Source organism: Seriola dumerili, unplaced genomic scaffold (assembly GCF_002260705.1).
Source record: "Seriola dumerili isolate Sdu_G_001 unplaced genomic scaffold, Sdu_1.0 BDQW01000016.1, whole genome shotgun sequence".
NCBI lineage: Eukaryota > Metazoa > Chordata > Actinopteri > Carangiformes > Carangidae > Seriola > Seriola dumerili.
In genome coordinates, this window is record NW_019174271.1 from 176167 (window position 1) to 195832 (window position 19666).

At 41.0% G+C, this 19666-nt stretch overlaps 2 protein-coding genes across 2 annotated transcripts; one reads left to right on the forward strand and one right to left on the reverse strand.

Moving 5' to 3' along the window:
- Nucleotides 1–3288: 3288 nt before the first annotated feature.
- Nucleotides 3289–8938, reverse strand: LOC111225930 (acidic amino acid decarboxylase GADL1-like). The gene is given in 12 exon segments (XM_022750986.1): nucleotides 3289–3462; nucleotides 4252–4341; nucleotides 4518–4569; nucleotides 6034–6224; nucleotides 6322–6339; nucleotides 6342–6405; nucleotides 6991–7055; nucleotides 7157–7180; nucleotides 7289–7359; nucleotides 7790–7916; nucleotides 8040–8233; nucleotides 8884–8938. Coding segments are annotated over 12 exon segments (1125 nt in total).
- A 7225-nt stretch (nucleotides 8939–16163) lies between these two features.
- On the forward strand, nucleotides 16164–19474 carry LOC111225935 (potassium voltage-gated channel subfamily G member 2-like). Its single transcript, XM_022750998.1, has 4 exons — nucleotides 16164–16910; nucleotides 16997–17725; nucleotides 18889–18944; nucleotides 19324–19474. Exons 1-4 carry the CDS (start codon nucleotides 16164–16166, stop codon nucleotides 19472–19474), a joined length of 1683 nt encoding a protein of 560 aa, XP_022606719.1.
- The last annotated feature ends 192 nt before the right edge of the window (nucleotides 19475–19666 follow it).

Genomic DNA, 19666 nt, shown 5'->3' on the forward strand with positions numbered 1-19666 from the left:
TGGAGAACAATTTGACCCCATGATAGTCATTAATCCATTTAACACTTGGTCCCACAACGAGCCTGGATTCATGAACTTTGCTGCTGATGCTGATTCATCATCCTGAGTGCTCTCTCCTTTTATTTCCACCCTCACATGGCGATCAGGCAGTACATGCAGGCTACATGAACTTTGTTGCTATAAGCACATGAGGACATCATGTTCAAAATCCTACATCTTACACACTAGTGATGGGAATACCGGCTCTTTGTGGAGAGCTGGCTCTTTCGGCTCCCAAGTGGCTCCTCAGATTTTTTGTTACTTAAATTAATTTATTACCAAATTATGTGTAAAATGAATAACTAATGTAAAAAAAACATAAAATATAACATATGTATAGTATGTATATGGCTTTATTAATAAACGTAACATAACTTAACATATACATAAATACATTTTAAATAAAAAAGACCCATTTTAATTTGTGAAAAAACACAAAATCAGCTAAACATCACTCAACAAAATATGAATGAAAATGTGCAACCGTGTACAGTGAAAAACAAAACACAAAATGCGAGTGTCTGTAACCCCTCCCCTCCCCCCTCCTGCTCAGTGTAGTCACACAGACGCTGCCACAGCCACACATGTTCACCAATGGCTTTAAAAGACAATTAAAAAAAAAAAAAAAAAAATCACTCTCGATCGGGAGCCGACTCCCGTCGTTCACTTCAAAGAGACCGACCCATCACTATTACACAGACCATAACTCCATCATACTTTTTTTTTATTCAACACACTAACCTTTTAAAATGTAATTAAATCAAAACTGTGATGATTGTGTACCTTGCTTCACAGTTAGTTGTTATTCCATTTTTTTTTGTTCTTTAAATAAGTGTATTTAAATACACAAAGGTCAAAACACTCCTCCTGGTTTATTAGTGGAACCACTACGGTTTACTGATGTAATGTCTGTGTTCATTTCATGTTGGGTGTACTTAGTCCCCAGCTTATAAACAGTATGAAGAGTTATCCATGCATATGGGGATTTAACAGCTCAGCTCATGTTCCTGCTTCAACGTGAAACTTTATTAGTTAGCTGAGAAAATGACTATGAGATCCATTTATGAAAAAATGTTTTTCACCTCTTCTGCTTTGATTTAATAACTTCAACAATATAATGAAGCTATGTTGAAGCACTTTGTACTGGATTACTCATTTTAGTATTTGATTCATTAATTCTGACCTTTGCTTTGTCGTCCCTTAATACCATCCAGATGTTGTTGCCTGTAAATGACCTACCTGCAAGTTACCTACCTGCAGTTGAGGTAAATAAAGGCACCTGCCAGTATTTGAGGAAACACAAAATTTGTCCTCGAACACAAGAATTTACTTGTTGTATTTCTCATATCTGTTGTTGTACCTTGACCAGGTCTTTACTAAAGGGAATTTGTTGTCACACATGTATAGAGATAACTTATCTCCTAGTAACAGGATACAATGAAATGAATCAAGTAATTTAGCCCCTTAATTATGATAGAAAGCTCTATGATCTGCAAGCTTTGGAACTACAGGAGTTGGAAGGTCATCATGATTGGCAGCTGGAGGTTGTTCACTGTGACTTCTTTAAACTAGGCTGTGGCAGTGGAAACCTGAAACCATGTTCACTGACAAACTGTTTGCTAATCTGGGAATATCAGAAGCTTCTGTGCTGTGTAATTACATACCTCATCTCTCACCACAACAGCAGACATTATGTCACTCCACTAACAGTGATATTCAGTGCTGTAAATTAATCTCTCTTTTGTATTGCTCTTTGTTTTGGCTGCACATCAGCCTCTGGCCCTGCCTGCTGTGCCTCTGTTTTAAAAAGCCATTCATTTGTTTGTTCATTCTTTAATCCTTTTACACTTCATGGTATCACCAGTCAATGTGGCATGAGATGGCTGCCTATAAAACTAACATGTACTAAAGGTGTAGATGGGCAAGCCCACTGCTTATATACACAAGGGCATTCATACTAATCCAATAATTTACTTTAGATTTTATTGTGAAGTGACTGCTTTGTCTGCATCACATGCATGAACAGATAAATCCAGGTCTGTACAAAGAATGTGTGTTGGAATTTTTAAGCGAAATGTTCCACAAAAAACAAACATATAACTGATGAATATCGGCAGAACTGATGTCAGGGGCTGAAGAAGTCTTACAAAACATCAAGAGATCTACATATGCATGACATAAAGAGTTTTCTGGAATGTGTTTTTCAGGGTTAATCATCAAATGAAACTTTGGCTAGAATTATATTTTCCTCACATTGTGCCTTTATTCCTCTGTGGGTGAAAGTCTTGTATCCTCCTTTTCTAATGTACTCATTCACTTCCACTTTTGCTTCTTGTCAAAGTCCCTACAGCCCTGGAAACCAGACCAATCAGTGAGTTCATGTTTATACAGATGGGTTTGACCCCCTCCCATTCAAACAGATTAACAGATGATGACTGATAGGGGAGTGCCATTGAAGCATTTACGTTAACACCCAAGATGCATACTGCTGATGTGGAGCGGTCTGTTGAATCTGCTGTTGCGATGGTATTAAACAAACTTGACGGGAAATGTTTTTTTCAAAAGAAGAACAAACAACTGCACTCGGCATTTGTCTTTGTTCTCAAACTCACTTCGTTCTTTTCATGTACCAACTTGAAAACAGCGCTGTGCTTCACAGTGTGAGTGTCCAGTTTTTTCACTGATGAAACAGAAGTTTTTGTAGCTCTCGGGTCCTCTGGGTCTTTTTCTCCTGGAGCCCTGTTGGCTCGTGGTTCGGTCCAGTCCAACATCCCGCTGGCCACAGAGGAAAGTTGCCACGACTCAAAGCATAGGGAGGGCACAAACGCCACTGCTTTCCCACCTATACAGCAATGTTAGAGCTCTGGGGCCCGTTTCACTAAACACCATAAGATTTCTACTTAAGTGTGGCATTTAAGGTTTAATTTCTCCTTAGCTGAGGGAGTTACTTAAGGGTGTTGTACAGGATCTCTTAAAATGTTTCCTTAGTTAAGAAAAAAAAAGTTATGGTATTTGCAGCAGTGAAAGAGATTTTACAGTGGGAAAAATTCTACTGCATCATGTGTGTCCCAGTCATGGAACACTCTTTTTGGGATGTATTTCATTATCTTCATTTATCACCGTGAACTTGGCCATGTTGCAGTTAAGACATAGTCAGAGGTACCTTCAATTTTTTTCCTTACTTTGGTTGCTAAGGTCTTTTGTGCAACCTGACTTTGTGGGGGGATCTTCATAAAAACTAATCTTTCATCACAAGTCCTTTCCCAGACTGTGTATCTCATCCAGGACAAAGTCCATGTCCTCCCTGCTGACCTGGGGACTGATGACCACCATCCTGAAAAAGTTGGCCTTGTCACAGTGGGTCTGGTGACTGATCATCATGCTGCACTTCTTCATCACGCGCTCTTTCACCACTGGGGCCACCTACAGGACGAAGGAGGAAACAATGACTTGCTACTGCCTTACACAGTATCCGTGCAAGGGATGGTGCAATTTTATTTGTGTTGTTAAACATTAAAGTACAGTCCAGCTGTGAACTTGAGACATGCATTCACACACTTTATGTCATGTCTGACTCTCAGCACATTTTCTCAAAATAACCTTAATTACCATGAGTGGATGGATCTTCAGGATTGTGCCTAAAAGCTCGTTCTAATAGATTTTTAGATTTTTAGGTAGATTTTTGTGCTGATGAAGTCTTTTGTGTTACTGACATTTGATCATTATTTTTATATGTCCTGAAATTCCCTCAGGCAAATGTAGCATGTTAAAATTGACCTACAAAATGGAGCCATTATTGCTTGAGAATAGACTTAAATGATTGATCGATTATCAGATAGTTGCTGAATAATCCTTTGACCAGCTCTCTGATTAATGGATTAATAATTGCAGCTGTAGGACTGCGTATTTATTTATTTTTTTTAGGGAAATTCATTTTGGTTATTTTTACAAAACAATAGTGAGGGCTAAACCATACAGAGAAAAAGTGTCCTTGTTTTACAGTAATATTTAACATTTAATGTTCACAGTTTTCACGAAATACATTATTCTATTTATTACACTGTTATTGCATATGAATAAAATTGAAAGTTAAACGCATGCTGTCTATCAGAGTGGACATGTCAAATACTTCAAGAAAAATACATGTAAACCAAAAAATACAATTCAAAATATTTTCTTCATGTCTTATGAGGTAGAAAATGAATTACTTACATTGTGGAGTTTCCTCCAGAGCTCAGGGCTGACTGGGAGCTTCCTCAGACTTGGTGGAATATACCAGAAGCAAACATTTGTATATTCAGGCTGTATAGAGAAACACGGAGTTCAAAAAATGGCATCTAATCCATGCATGATATCTATATCATAATCTTCACTGGAATGCTTGTGAAGAATTGACTGATGAGCAGTGAAATGATGTTATCTGACTGTGAAATTCACTGGTTGTGTGTAAAACTGTGGCTGAATTTTTATAAACTTACTTCCATCAAGAGCTGGAAACCGTCTCTTTTCTTGATCTCTTGTGCCAGAAACCTGCAGACAGCACATTTAGCTTTAGAATATCACTGTCATGGTTTGCTATGGCAGACACTTTTTGTTAGTTTTGTTTGGACTTTTCTCACTTCCTGTTTTATTTTCGTACTGTCAGGGTTTGAGGGGTAAGGCTGGACCCAAATGCAGCCAACACATGGGACACGGTGCAGACAGGTTTATTAAACTAACAAAGGAACTTATACACAAGCACAGGGAACCACAGGGGATGACAACAGGAGACATGAACAGGTAACATGAACAGACTGAAAACAAACCAGACATGAACAGCCTAAGGACAGACCAGACATGGACAGCTCGGGGACATACCAGACATGAACAGGCCACGTGAACAGATTGATGATTAAACAGACATGAACAGATCGAGGAAAACCCAGAGAACAACAGACGAACCGACCCAGACAAAGGGGAGCACAAAGACTATATAGACAAGGGAGGCAAGGGTGATTGCACACAGGTGAAACACATTAGGGCGGGGCAGACAATCACCACACAGAAACAGGACCAAGACAGGAAGCAAAAACACTGAGAAACACAAGGAAACGAATTACAAAATAAAACAGGAAGTGAGAAAAGTCCAAACAAAACTAACAAAAAGTATCTGCCATAGCAAACCATGACAATCACACTAGAGTTTAGCAAACACTCTGGCTAAGGTTGATGTATCCTTATTATTCAGAAGTACACTACTAGACTACATTATTAGTCTCTTAGTTTGGGTCAGAGATTTCAGATATAACTCACCCATAAATAAATGACACTGTAAGTTTAGATAGTGAAGTAATAAACTGAGGATGCTAGCTGCACTGTTGCTACAGGGTACCATGCTAATGAGTGTAATCATTCTCTGCCGTGGATAAATGTATGGATCGTAGCATTCAGTACACATGAGGCTAACGGTCCAAAAACTTGGAGCCCACTATACTTGTGGGGACCAAAACGCTGTACCTCACAAGTTAAAATTACCATTAGCCCATAAGCTTTAACTTGTGTTTTAGCCACATTTAGCCAAGACTTTACCAGATGTTAGCAGCTGGCTAACATGAGCCAGTTTTATGCAGGTCATTTCAGAAGCTCCTAACTTCTCATCAATTACACATGCTATATATTCCACTTACTATTGACATCTACTAACATTGAGATGGTTGTATTTTTTCAGTTTATTTGTATTTTATTTTATTTATATTTTACATTACATACATTTATACATTATTTTATTATTATTAGAATAATAGCAGCTAGCATATAATAATAATCAAATAATAATAATAATAATAATAATAATAATAATAATAAGTAATTACAGCCCATATAACCAGCATTTACTTTGTAATCGCCTTGAAAAACAGGTGAACAACAGATTTAATTTAAAGTCCAGCCCTCACACCCTGTAACTAAACTGTAAATACAGTGTAAAACACAGAGTGTGTGTTTCCTCAGACTAACCTGGCCATGGCGAGGGCTCAGTCCACCCTCTGTTCCAGCTCTCTGGTTCCCAGAGCCTTCCACATGAGCCAGAACTTGAAGGCGTCGGGCTTCCTGCTGCACTGGACAGACTTGTCTCCCGTGTCGTAGCTGACATCATAGAACTGGAAGAGGTAGGAGGCCCGAGCAGAATGGCAGCGCTGGAGGAGACTCTGAGGAAGCGAAGTGACCAGGGTGAATACAGGATATAGTGTAGAGTACAGAGCTGACACATATCCTGGTTAGTCAGACAGAGTGAGGTCGCCTCACCGTTTTGTCTCTGACCAGCAAAAAGCAGAGCACTGCAGACACGCCATCAACATCTTGTGAGGGTTCCAGGCCACAGAGTCAGCTCTTATCAGCCACAGGAAACACAGCAGAGACACAGTCTACTGTCAGTAAACAGTCAACGATCACAGGTCACACTGAACTACGACATACATGAGATCACTTTCTTAAAACATCTTACTGCTATTAATGCTGCCTTCTGGTGCTGCTTTTTATTTGCTTTATTTAAACTACAGCACACAGGAGACTGTGAAAGGTTTTTCACCTTTTTCATAGATGAGATAGACAACATTGGAAGACTGAAAATTCATTGCGTCATCAACTACACTCTGTATGTTTTTAAAGAAATCATATCCAATAATTAACTGAAGCTGAATCTCACATATGACACCATCATCAAGACCACAAGACATAGTAACAGACATAATAATTACTAGAGGTTCTAGATACTGTAGCCTCATCCCTGCCCTCAGTCGTCAACACTTCACTTCACTTCATCTTCTGGTTGTGTCCCTGATTATTTTAAGATTGCTACTGTCCAGCCTCTTCTCCAAAAACCTGGTCTCACAATAATAATAATAATAATAATAATAATAATAATAATAATGATTTTATTTACAGAGTATATTTTTCTATAACGCTGACATTTACCTGTGGAGGCCTTTTAACAGGTGTTTATGTTTGTCAGACATCACAGCTGCTCCTCCCCAACAGGCCTGAGGAGACGAAGAGAGAAAACAGTGTTTGTACTGATAGAAAAATATGATTTTTATGAATGAATGAATGAATGAATGAATGAATGAATGCGTGAACTCACGTCCACATGCAGCCCCAGGTTGTACTGAGGGAAACCAGATATGTGTCGTGTTTTCAGACTCAGTTCTAACAGCCTCTGACTGACAGTGGTAACATGTGCTCTAAGACTCACAGACTGGTTTTGACTGCTTCAAGTGATGAAGCTCGCCACCATGGAGCAGGGCTCCAGCCCAGCATACAGCTGGTTGTAGAAACGAGGATGAACTACAGAGATGATGCGGAACAGATGCCTGTTAGTGCATCAGCTACTCTAACACAGCAACACAACGACACAACAAAAGTAAAGCCAACACATTCCTCGCTTCAGGTTTTAACATCCGGTTAGAATGGTAACATTAAAATGATCTGAGTATTCCCTGCAGCCAATCCTTCGTCTCCTGAAGATGGAAAAGATTTTCTTATACCAGAATAAAACATATTTTTCTCAACAGCAAGAACATTCACAAGTCAACCATCATGACTGACTGTTTTTCCACTCTGGTCTCACGCTGCTACTTTAAAACAGTTCACACAGTTTAACACTGTGTCCTGTGTTTCATTGCAGGAGATGAAATTTTAGGCTTGTGAATGACTGATCTCTATCTCAATTAGACCACCTGATTAGATGATTAGAGAGGGTTAGTGTTAGATGTACCCGTCTTGACGCTGTATCTGATGGCGTCTCTGCAGCGCTGCAGGATCTTGGACTCAGACTCTCCACTGTCTCTCAGCTCCAGGTCCAACAGTTCCTTCAGCTGCCCGGGGGAACGCCACTCACAGACCTGGTCAGCGTGGACAAACAGCTTACTGTCAGTCAGCTGCAGCAGCACAAGCCCTAATAATCATGGCTGAATTTTATTGGTTAGAAATCCACATTTCACTGAGACAGATTTGACACTTTTTACCTTTTCTCTGACATCAGAGGCCTTTTTCACTGCGTCATCCATAATCAGCTCCAGGGCTCGGTGGACAAAGCTCTCTGCTGGCTGTACGTCCACAGCCGGGCTGTTCAGAACAAAATCTTCTTTGACACTTGGAGAACGTTTCACTTGAGGCAATGGATCTGCCACATGGCTCCTGCTTTCACAGGAATTCACCCCTGCAATGGGAAAAAAACACCACCACAATCAAAACTTATGTGCACCCGCGTGTCTCTCAGAGCACATCAAATTAAATTGAATTAATTAAATAAATCAAACCAAAATTAATGATATCAAATTAAATCAAAACTTTAATTAAATTCAATCAACCGTTAAATGTAATTTAATTGAATTAAACTGGCTATCAGAGTGGTATCTGTTGGTTTCTTCTGTGCAGTGCGACAACAGTAAATCTGATGTCTACTCATTAACTCCTGCTGGTCATTTCCATTTTCACCAATCACAACCATTTTTGCTTTTTTTGTTTGCCATTAAATCCATAAATGAAGTGAAGACACTTCACATCCAGTGCAGCCTTTTCTGTTCTGAGTCTGCTGACTTCATGTATCACAACATTCCACATGTAGATTAAACAGATAAACCAACATCTTCTTTTTATAACATAAAGTTTATAAAACACATATAATGTGAGTTTGATATGTCTTATTAGAGTCCTATTGTCTCCCTCACAAACTTAATATGAAGATGTATCAAGGGTCAAGGGTCATATTAGTCACGGCACTCGTCCAAACCGCAGTTATGACTGAACTCTGTCACCCCTCAAAACAAGCTGCCGCCTGTCTCTTGACTTTGATCCAAGTTGTCGTACAGGCGAGTGTCACTCCACCAGTTTTAGTGATCCGGATCAGAGTCTTCTTCATCATGTAGAAGCTGCGCTGAGCTGAGTCCTTAATCTGTTCATTCAGCAGTGATTCTGTATTTATTGGGACTGATACAACAGATGTTGTCTATGACATAAATATGTAAATCAGTTATGTATTTTAATGCAAAGCACAATCAGTTAACTTTTAATAAAATAATCAGTGTAAGTAAAATGATCTTACCTTTAGCTATTTGATATAAAATTCAAATGGGGTACAACAGATATTGGCTGATGTTTGAATGATAAAATAAATCATATCTCACATCACCAATATTCCTCTAAAGACTCTTATGCATGAATATATAATAATGTAATAAACATCTTTTCTGATTATTTGACCCCTTTAATAAACTTCCTGCTGTGGACTTCTCTGACATAGCTCTCAAACGTGCATCAATTTTCCACTACCAGTGATACATGTATCTTTAAACATTTTAAAAATAGCCCACATTTACATATCCAGTATAATTTTACACCTCCCACAACACTTACCATTCAAATGTCTCTCTATGGTTGATGCCATATCTGAGCCGTGTTTAGTCTCTGCAGTTTACTGCGCATTTACAGTAATGTGTGTATTTATACACAGACGGTCAGACTCTCCTGATGTCATGGAAATTCCCAATGATGTTCAGCAACCAGGAACATCTGCAGTATCTGCCGACAGGATCTTTCTTCTTTGACCTCTTTGACTCTTCTTTGCCAAAAGGTTTATTTCATTCTATGATTTGATTTCTGTTTATTTTTAGTAAAGATTATCATCCAATGCAATTCAACAATTATTTTTTATTATTACTTTTTTTTTTCTTAAAGATGCAGCTCCACATCCAAACCTATTCATTTGAAATATTTCCAAATATTATTTATAACAGCATTTGTCTTCAAAGTTAAAAACTAACAAAGTAAAAAGTCTGTGTGTTGTTATTTGTTTGTGATAATTTCCTATGAACTCTTATTAACTCAAATATATCAAAGGTAAACAAACCACTTTATTAACATTTACAAATAAAGGTTATGGTGAACTGTATTTTATCGTTTAAACCATACTCTGGTCTGTGTTAAATTCATTCATTCATCTAAATATTAATCTAGATCTAAATAAATTGTCTTTCTTTGCACAGACTCTCTGTCTTTAGATTTGTCTTCAGGGCAGCTGCTCCTGTTGCAGGACTGGAATGAGAAACCAGTGCAATGGAGAGATTAAACACACATATGGAACACATGTGCAAAGACTTGAACTGAACTCAAAGTTGTGCAACTCACTTTCAGTCAGCTGGAAGTGTCTATGCTACTGGACGACTGAACATTGTCCTCTCTCCCTGTAGTGGAAAGTTCCTGGATCTGCTCTAACTGTGGAAAGTTACAGAATCTCCCAATTCAGTCACATGGAGCCGTTTATTGATACAGTACGTGAGAAAAGAGTGTGTCCAGGTGATGTGGGTCTTCACACTGAGTGAGTGGGGACGGACCAGAGCTTCAGCCATGCGGAGGAAGCTAGAGCAAGATGGATGCTGGGACGTGATGAGATGATGATTATGTCTGCAGTGAGTGGTGGGGCAGCAGGTAAGGCCCCCGAAAACCCCTGAACCCTAGTGTGACTCACTGGATGTAGGCTGTGGGTGTAAGCCTGCCATTGGGAACCAAAAATCCCCTTCAGTGTGGGAAACACCAACAACCTCCAAGCCGCAGCCTACACACTGAGAAACGTTAAGTTTTGATGAAGATCTGGATCATGTGTAATCACACAGTCAACAGAAGTCTTTGCTTTTCTATCAGGTGTTTTCTTTGTGGGGGAATCAGCCATTTTAAAGAAAGTGCAAAAGTTCCACCGAGACAAGCTCCGCTTGGCTTGAGTACTCCAACCTGGGCTGGGAGCGTGTCCCAGGAAAACCAGTATCCTGAAGACGAAGCAGCCGCCGATAGTTGATTTTTAGACACTGCTGTTGTCTGTTGTTGCTGCTGGTTTACTCGGATTAAACCTTTTAAAATCGAGTCCTAGATCTCTGTCAGGCCACATGTGGCGCTGTAAACATCTCAATTATCTTCTTAACATTTTTAACTTTTAAAATCTGGTACTTTAAACATTGATTTTATTATTTCAATTTGTTGGACCGCTCAATGCTAGCTGCTCTATGAGACACAGTGGTGGTTTGAGCTAAATGTTAACGTCAACATGGTAACATATTCATGTTGCTAACATGCTGATGTATGGCTGAGATGATGTTTACCGCCCTCACCATCTTACTTTAGCATGTTAGCATAGTAACATTTGATAATTGGCACTAAAGACAACGTGCAGCTGAAGTTGATGGAGATTTCATTGCGTCTGGACCAATTATTTTGAACTGATGATGAAACTAGAAGAGTGAAGATGATCAATGTCATTAGGATTCATCCACTGGTCATCATGAATATTTCTACCAAATGTAATGACATGATATTTCATATTCATATTTCAGCATAACTGAAAAGTTTGACTAGCTGGTGACGCTAGAGATAAAGATTCGTCACCTACAGACAAAACGTTTGGACCAAATTCTGTAGAAATCCATGTCATAGTCAGTGGTGCCAACAGCTGTAATCCTGTACCCACTTCACTACGTTTGAAAAAAATTATTATTATTATTTTAACATCCTATCTTGAAAATAAAATTGTGCAACCAGGAGATCCTGTCTTATTTTTTTGGCTGCATCCACTCACTAACGTAATGAGTCTAGATTGAAGAGGAGAGCAGGAGGTAAAGGAGGAGTTTGGTGCTTTGATGCCCAGTGTTGACACTGCAGATGTGGAGCGCTGATGAACATCCATCATGATGTTGGAATTGATGTGGAGGCCGTTCTGCAAGAGTTTGGTTTTGGCTTTTTGATTGTTTATTGTTTGTACTGTGGCGTATTGTTATTATTATCTTCAGTAGTTAGACAACTGTTCTTATGATGATGATGATGCTAGATGAGGGAATCCATTTCTTAACTCCGACTTTTATTGCATAATTCTTTGGGATATTCAATACAGTATATAACAGTATACTGTAGCCTGTTATTTAGCTGCTGTTGTTGTTTTTCAGGCCAGTTGATCGGTCTTTGAAATGCATGTTGTAAGGCTATTCAGAGTTTTATGGTGGCGTTGTGTCATAACTTTAGCCTAAAAAACATAAATCAATCTCTCTCTCTCTCTTTCTCTTGCTCACTCATTTGTTCGATGAGTAGACATATATGTGTGTGTGCGAAACCTAAAGGTAGTCTACAACCAGACAGGTGGCTCTTGTGCGTACTGTGAAATATAAACCTGCCAGGGCCACTGATCATAGTTGTAGATGTTTGGTCCAAAGCTGTGAACGGACCAACATCCCTGAAGTCGTGCTATTGGCATGGCTAACAGCAATACAGGAGCAGCCATTATTTCATTTCCTATCCTTTTTTACCACAAAATAATAGGTGCACAGTGAACCTGGGACCTCCAGGGCCCCTGAGGCTCTGGGTGTTTGAGGCAGTTGTCTTTGCAGATAGTTCAGCCTTGGTTGGCTGAAATAGCTTCACTCAGTTTTATTATTAAAACCAGTGAAGTGAAACATTTCACATTGATAACTCTCATTAATGACACAGTTAATGACCCAAACAGAAAATGAGAACAGTAACAAGTCAGATTTTCAACACACCTGCCCTACATTTAGTTTTCCTCTTGACCTTCCACCATCACACAGTCGATTTGGTAAAATAAAATCATTAAAGAACAGTAAAGTCCATGACTTGGTCCAGAGCCCATTCAACATGGAACACTGACGCAATAAAGTACAACAGCTGCTGCACTGTGAGGTTCACACTGACCTGCCAGCATCCTGGATACAGTCCTGCTGCTGGTCTAAGTTCCTAGAGAGTGGGAAAGGCCTCCAGGAAATCTCCACTGAGACTTTACAGATAAGATAAGAGATAAGGTGTTGGTGTCTCCAGAGACAACTGAAAAGATAAACAGTCATTTATGACATTAATTATTGACCAGAGCACTGACAGCATGACATGTAAAATCCCTTCCCACCCTCCCTGAATGCAGCTGTGATCTGAGTCTATTTGTGGTCATTTTTTGTGTCCTTCTGGTGATTTGTGCGTCTTTGTGGACATTTTGCATCTACTCTTGTTTTTTTTGCATCTCTTTGAGACTGTGGTCCACCTGTTTGTGGTTGTTTTGTTCCCCTTTGTGGTTGTTCTGCATCTCGTTATGGGTGTGTTGAATCTCTTTGTTGTGGTTTTGTATGTGTTGAAGCCACAATTTGGGCCCTGGACCCATTCAATAATCCACAGGGGCCATTTTACTGCAGACTTTACACATGAAACTGATAATAATTTTGTAGTTTTACGTAGGTAGGACTTTCATAGTTTTTTGACTTGCAGATTATCATTTTTACAGGTTTGTATTGGTACATTTACTAAATTAAAAGATCTGAGTTCAGACAAATGCTCCACTTATCACATGATCAGTGTGACCATAGAGTATCAGTGGAGTTTTGTTATTTGCATAAGAGAGGATCAGGTGCTGAAGTGAAGCAGTGACAGCCAGTAAATCAGTGAGTAGAATGAGGCACAGTCATAAACGTATTTTGTCTCATGGTTCTTTCCCATGATATGAGCAGAATGTGCTGTGTTGTAGAAGCAGAACATGTGAACAGAGTAAAAATACAAACTTCATTCTTTTCCTGTTGTTTTCTCTTTTTTTTAGCTCTCAGGTGGTTCTCGTGAATCTGGACCACAGGACAACAGAACCTGGTTTTATCCAGGGGCGGCGGATATCACACTGCGCCCCACCACCACAGGCCACACCAACCCTGAAAATATAACGGCAGACATGAATGAAACATTCTGCAGGTCTCAGAATTCTTATCATGGAACAACCTCCTTGATCCAAATCAGTTGGGCTTTTAGAGCTGCCACTCAACTGAAACCGCCCTGTTGTATGTGCAACATGTGCATCTCGGGCCAAGCCCTTTCGTGGTTCGAATCCTATCTCACTGGGTGAGTCTTTCAGTGTGTCATAGCAAGGCTCCGAGGATCGGTACTGGGACACTCCTCTCTGTCGAGTAGCTCAGTTGGTTGAGCATCCGTGCAGAGGCTACAGTCCTCGCTGCAGTTGGCCCCGGTTCGAGTCCCGCATTGGACAGCCCTTTGCTGCGTGTCATTCCCTGTCTCTCTGCCTCCCCATTTCCTGTCTCTCTCTACTGCACTGTCAATAAAGGCCCAAAAAAAAAAAAAACTCACTAAAGCTGCCTTCAGAGAGACTTCTGGGTCTGCTCCATCCACTGGAAACCTTATGCTCCTTCTCGTCACTGTTGTCCTCCAAGGAATGTCGTCAGGCATCAACATCCCTGCACTCAAGACAGTCTCAGTCCAGACTGTTCAGGTCTGTGGTTCCCTGATGGTGGAACAAGCTATATGCAATCAGAGCAGGATGTTCCTCTCTATCTACGAGAATCTGTTGAAAACTCATCTCTTCAGAGAGCACCTCCTTTCCTAAAACCCTAACATGTCTAACTGGCACTTACTATGCACTTTTGGTGCACTTCTTTAACACACTCTCCTTGCTTATTAAATCAATGTAGTACTTAATATTTACACTAAGGTTCCTACTGCACTGAATCTTACTGATGTCCCTCATTTGTAAGTCGCTTTGGATCTGACAAATGAGTCAATGTAAATGTAAATGTAAATACTAAATGAATGTACAAAGTCATTTGTAAATAAAGTTATTATCACAGATATTTTCACAGCATAAACAAATAAAACCCAAACTGAATACAATGTATTTCCGGTCTGTCTACTATCAGTGTAATGTCTGTTATGTTCTCTGTCCTTGTCTCTTTATCCTCGTGATATTAATCTCATTAATCCTTCACTCTGTGGATGACTCAGTCATTTGACACTATCTGTCAGCCTTTTGATTCCTTTAAAGCCAGAAGCTCAGTGTGTGACAGAGTTAATGGACGATGTTTCAGACACAAAGTGTCCTGATGATGTTCAGACTGACTGCAGGGTCGTCCATTAGTCACCCTGACACAGGAGTTCACAGAGGAGGAGCAGAGGATGAACACACGGATCATCTGGGAGGGTTTTGTTCTCTCTCTCTCTGACTTCCTCTTTCATTCAACTTCACAGTTCTTCAGATGTAACAACAAATGAGATTGCTACTATTAAGAAAAACGATTGATATGTTGTTGTTTCTCTGCAGCAGCGGGATTTTATTTGGTATTTGAATGGATTTGTAAACCACAACTTCAATTTAAGGTGAGTCATACAACTTTAGTGAACATGAATAATATATGTTATAATGTTATATGAATTATTATTGTTTTTCTCATCAAGAACTTTGTGGACATTCAAATAGTGAAAATCAAATCAAATCAAATCAACTTTAAACCTGTTTTTATTATTTTTGGCCACTTGTACACGCTAAACGAGCTGAAAACACATCTCACATATTACGACCTGATAAAGTTGTTAAGGCTTATGTGGCAGCAAATAGTTTCAGCAGACTGCGTTTGCGCTCCACCAGCTCCAGAGGGAAATATCTGGCTCTTTAGCTGCCAAACGTTCCGCTATGTTCACCAGCTGCTCTCTGAAAACAGTTGCCTCTTGCTGCTGGAAATCGAAACAATTGAATGTAAGTCGGTTGTTAAGCTCCATAAAGCTGTGGTTGAGAAATCTCTGTAAGACTGTGGGTTTGGTCCATTGCTTATAATAACTAGAATCATCTCCCTGTGGTTGTCTGCCTCCTCCACTCAGGCTAGTTTCAGATTACATCCCTGTTTATCCAGAGTCAGAGAAAATATGAACCATTTGTGTGAAATTTTGTCATAATTGCTAATGGCTTAAAAGTGTTTTTTTGAGGTCACTGCGACCTTGAGTTTTGACCTTTGACCACCAAAATCTAATCAGTTCGTCCTTGAGTCCAAATGAATGTTTGTGCCAAACTTTCCACCAAGGCGTTACTGAGATATTGTGTCAATGAGAATGAGACGGACAGCCAACCCGAAAACAATATGCCTCCATTTCTGGCTGCCGCCGGCGCTGACGCATAAAGAATAATTAGTGCGGCTTTAAGTTAAAAATTAGGAACTTAAAACACTCATCCAGAACCTTTATGAGATGAGAGTATTTTCCATATTAACAGATTGTCCTTCAAATCTCCAACAGGACACACTAATGTAACTGCAGACCCTCCCTGCTGTCAGATATCCACCATGGCCATCCTTGGTGGCAGCCTTGATGACCAGTCCTTCAGTAGTGAGGACAGTTATGACCACGTCTTCACAGACTCAGAGACCACCACAGTCAAAGGTGTGTACTTCCAGCGGGCTCAGCAGCTCCAAGGGCCAGACACCGTGGGTCTGCCCCTCAATGCTTCCCGACAGGTTCTCATCAATGTGGGTGGCGTCCGGTACGCCTTCCCCTGGACCACCCTGGAGGATTTCCCTCAGAGCCGTCTGAGTCGCCTGTGCTTCTGCACCACCTTAAAGGAGATTGCAGAGGTTTGTGATGACTATGATGAGACGCGACGTGAATTCTTCTTTGACCGTGACCCTTTAGCCTTTCGAGCCATCTTCAGCTATTTGGCAAAAGGGAAGCTGCGTCTGCTGCAGGAGGTCTGCAACGTGGCTCTGCATGGTGAGCTGCTGTACTGGGGCATTGACACGGGGCAGATGGAGCGCTGCTGCCGCCACCGCATGATGTCGTCTGTGGAGGAGGTGGCCGAGCACCAGCGCAAAGAGGAGAAGTGGCAGGAGAGGAGGAAGGTGCTGAGGGCTCCTGTTACGGGGGGCGGCCTGTTCCACATGCTGGGCGAGGCGGTGGAGAATCCTCACTCTGGGTTAGCAGGGAAAGTGTTTGCCCTCCTGTCCGTCATCATGGTGGTGGTCACTGTGGTCAGCCTGTGCATCAGCACCATGTCAGACCACAGGAAGAGGGAACAGGAACAGGAAGAGGCGGCGGTACGTACAAAACACATTCCATCATTTGTTAGGATGACTGTGGACTTTCTAGTCTCCAAGCTGAAAGCCTTTTGTTGTCTCCACAGGGTGAATGCTCCCAGAAGTGTCGCAACATGTTTGTGGTGGAGTCAGTTTGTGTGGTCTGGTTCTCCTTTGAGTTTCTGGTGCGGTTTTTCCATGCACAAAGTAAGCTGGATTTTGCCTGTGGTCCACTCAACATCATCGACGCAGTTGCCATCTTGCCCTACTACGTCTCTCTGTTTCTGGAGCTCAGGGGTAAGTCTGTGCAGGACGTCGTGGCTGTAGCAGGAAGGAGTACTCTGGATAAACTGGGTCTAATCCTACGTGTGATGAGGGCCCTGCGCATCCTGTATGTGATGAGGCTGGCGCGTCACTCTCTGGGTCTGCAGACTCTGGGGCTGACCATCCAGCGCAGTATGACGGACTTCGGGCTGCTGCTGCTCTTCATGTGCATCGCTGTAACTCTCTTCTCCCCGCTGGTCCATCTTGCTGAGAGCGAGCTGGCCCCCAATGCTGCCAGATCCCCCCGGTTCAGCTTCAGCAGCATCCCAGCATCTTACTGGTGGTCCATCATCTCCGTGACGACAGTGGGGTACGGTGACATGGTGCCGCGCAGCATCCCCGGCCAGCTAGTGGCGCTGATCAGCATCTTGTCAGGGATCCTCATTCTGTCGTACCCTTCCACATCGATCTACCACACCTTCTACCACACCTACACCAGGCTGAAGGAGGAGCACAAGAGGGTGTGGAGGGAGCAGAGGGGGGCGGAGCTTGTCACTGAGGCCGAAGGAAGTGTGAAAGAAAGAGAAACCTGGACTGATAACTGGCCAGAAACTGACTTTCTACCTGGTGTGGAGGATAGGGAAGATTGTCTTATTCCTCCAATCAGAAACATGCATGAGTGATGACACTCACACTGCACATGTTTTTCACAAGCTGTATTTTTGTCAAACTGTCCTGAGCTTTTTAGTTTGAATTAATCAAGACTTTCTTGGTTTGAATCTTTGTTGTGTTGACGTCTAATGACATGATTAGCATGTGTCAGCGTGTCTAGCTCATGATGTTCTGTCATGGCTGACAGGATGAAGACGGTTGGAACAAGTTGTTGTAGCTGTCTCCAAGCTGAGCAGCCAAATCACAACAGACCACACAACAGTGTGTTTCAATGTTTTAGTTCAAAATAGACAAAATATGCAGCTGATTTTGTCCTATAGCAAAACAAATGCAACAATAATTGTTCATTTAAACATAAAATACAAAGAAGTTATTTTGAGAAGGATTTTGTTATAGCCTCTCATGGTCTTATAATATATTTGCCTGATCTGTTTATTATTACAATGAAAAAAAGATACATTTTGCCTACTTTGTCTCAAGGTAGTTTCTATGTTCTGTGCAAAACCCCAATAACTGTTCTTTGATAAATATTATTAGATAAATAATTCTCTAATATTTTTGTATAAATAAATAATGCTATTATATTATTGTTAACCAATGCATATTCAGAATACTAGACTTATTGAGACAAAACATTTATTTAAGTTAAGTAAGTGAAATTTTACTGTCCCCTGGTTTGGGGTCAGTTGCTAATATCTGAATTCTTCCATTCAAATAAATAATGTGAATGATATGTCATATGTAATCATCTTTAAATCTAAATAACATAACAACCAATGGGACAAGGAAAAGCCATTTAAATATTCATAACAGCAGCACAAGGAAATAAACAATCAATACACAAAAGGTTTCCCCATGAAACTTTACAAAAAACATCAGAGAAAAAAATGATTTAAACCATCGGGTGTGAGAGTGCACTTTTCCTGTTTTTACTGTCCCTTGAAGTGTTTTATTTCTTTACTCCTAATTGTAATAATAAAGATTATTACTATTAAAAATCTGTGGAGCACCAGCCTCTCTGTTCCCTCCATGTTTGACGTGTTGAGCCCCTCTGTGCTGACAGATTCTAACACGGTCCTTTACAAAGCTGCTCACTCACTACTGGGAGTGTGGGGTGAGGTAGGCGGGTGCTAAACCTCAGACATACTGTAGATGTTGATGATTCAACTTTGCAACAGACATGAGTTTACCTGAACAGCAACTCATAGAAATCATCATAGACATAAAAAAAAATAACTTGCATCAAGTCTAAGTCGGTTGAAATGGCAGCAGTGATACGTTTAATAAGTCAAACTGGAAGCAGCAGGTTCTTTATGAACAGTGTGTACTCACTGAAACACTGAGCCAGCACTTTACACCAGGGGGCAGGCGTGTTCTATCTCACAGCACAAACTGCTGGAGGCATCTGTTTCCCTGCAGAGTAAAAAGAGTGTCAGTGATTACACCCTGAGAGACACATGGTTTAACTCTGATGTGTTGACATTATTGTGGTTCACAGTGTCACAGTTTGTGAACACAAGGTGGAACAATTCAACCTGTCTGAGCAGGTGCATCACACCTGGAAGTCAGACCTGGAGACACAGACCAAGCAGACAGAGGCCTCCTCTGTGCACACAACCCAGGATGTTTGTCCTGAGGAGAGCCACTGATGCCAGGGACAAACACCAGAGACCAGAGACCGGAGACCAGAGACCAGAGACCGGAGACCAGAGACCAGAGACCAAACACCAGAGACCGGAGACTGGAGACCAGAGACGTGAGACCAGAGACCAGAGACCAGAGACCGGAGACCAGAGACCGGAGACCAGAGACCGGAGACCGGAGATTGGCAGAAGGAGGAA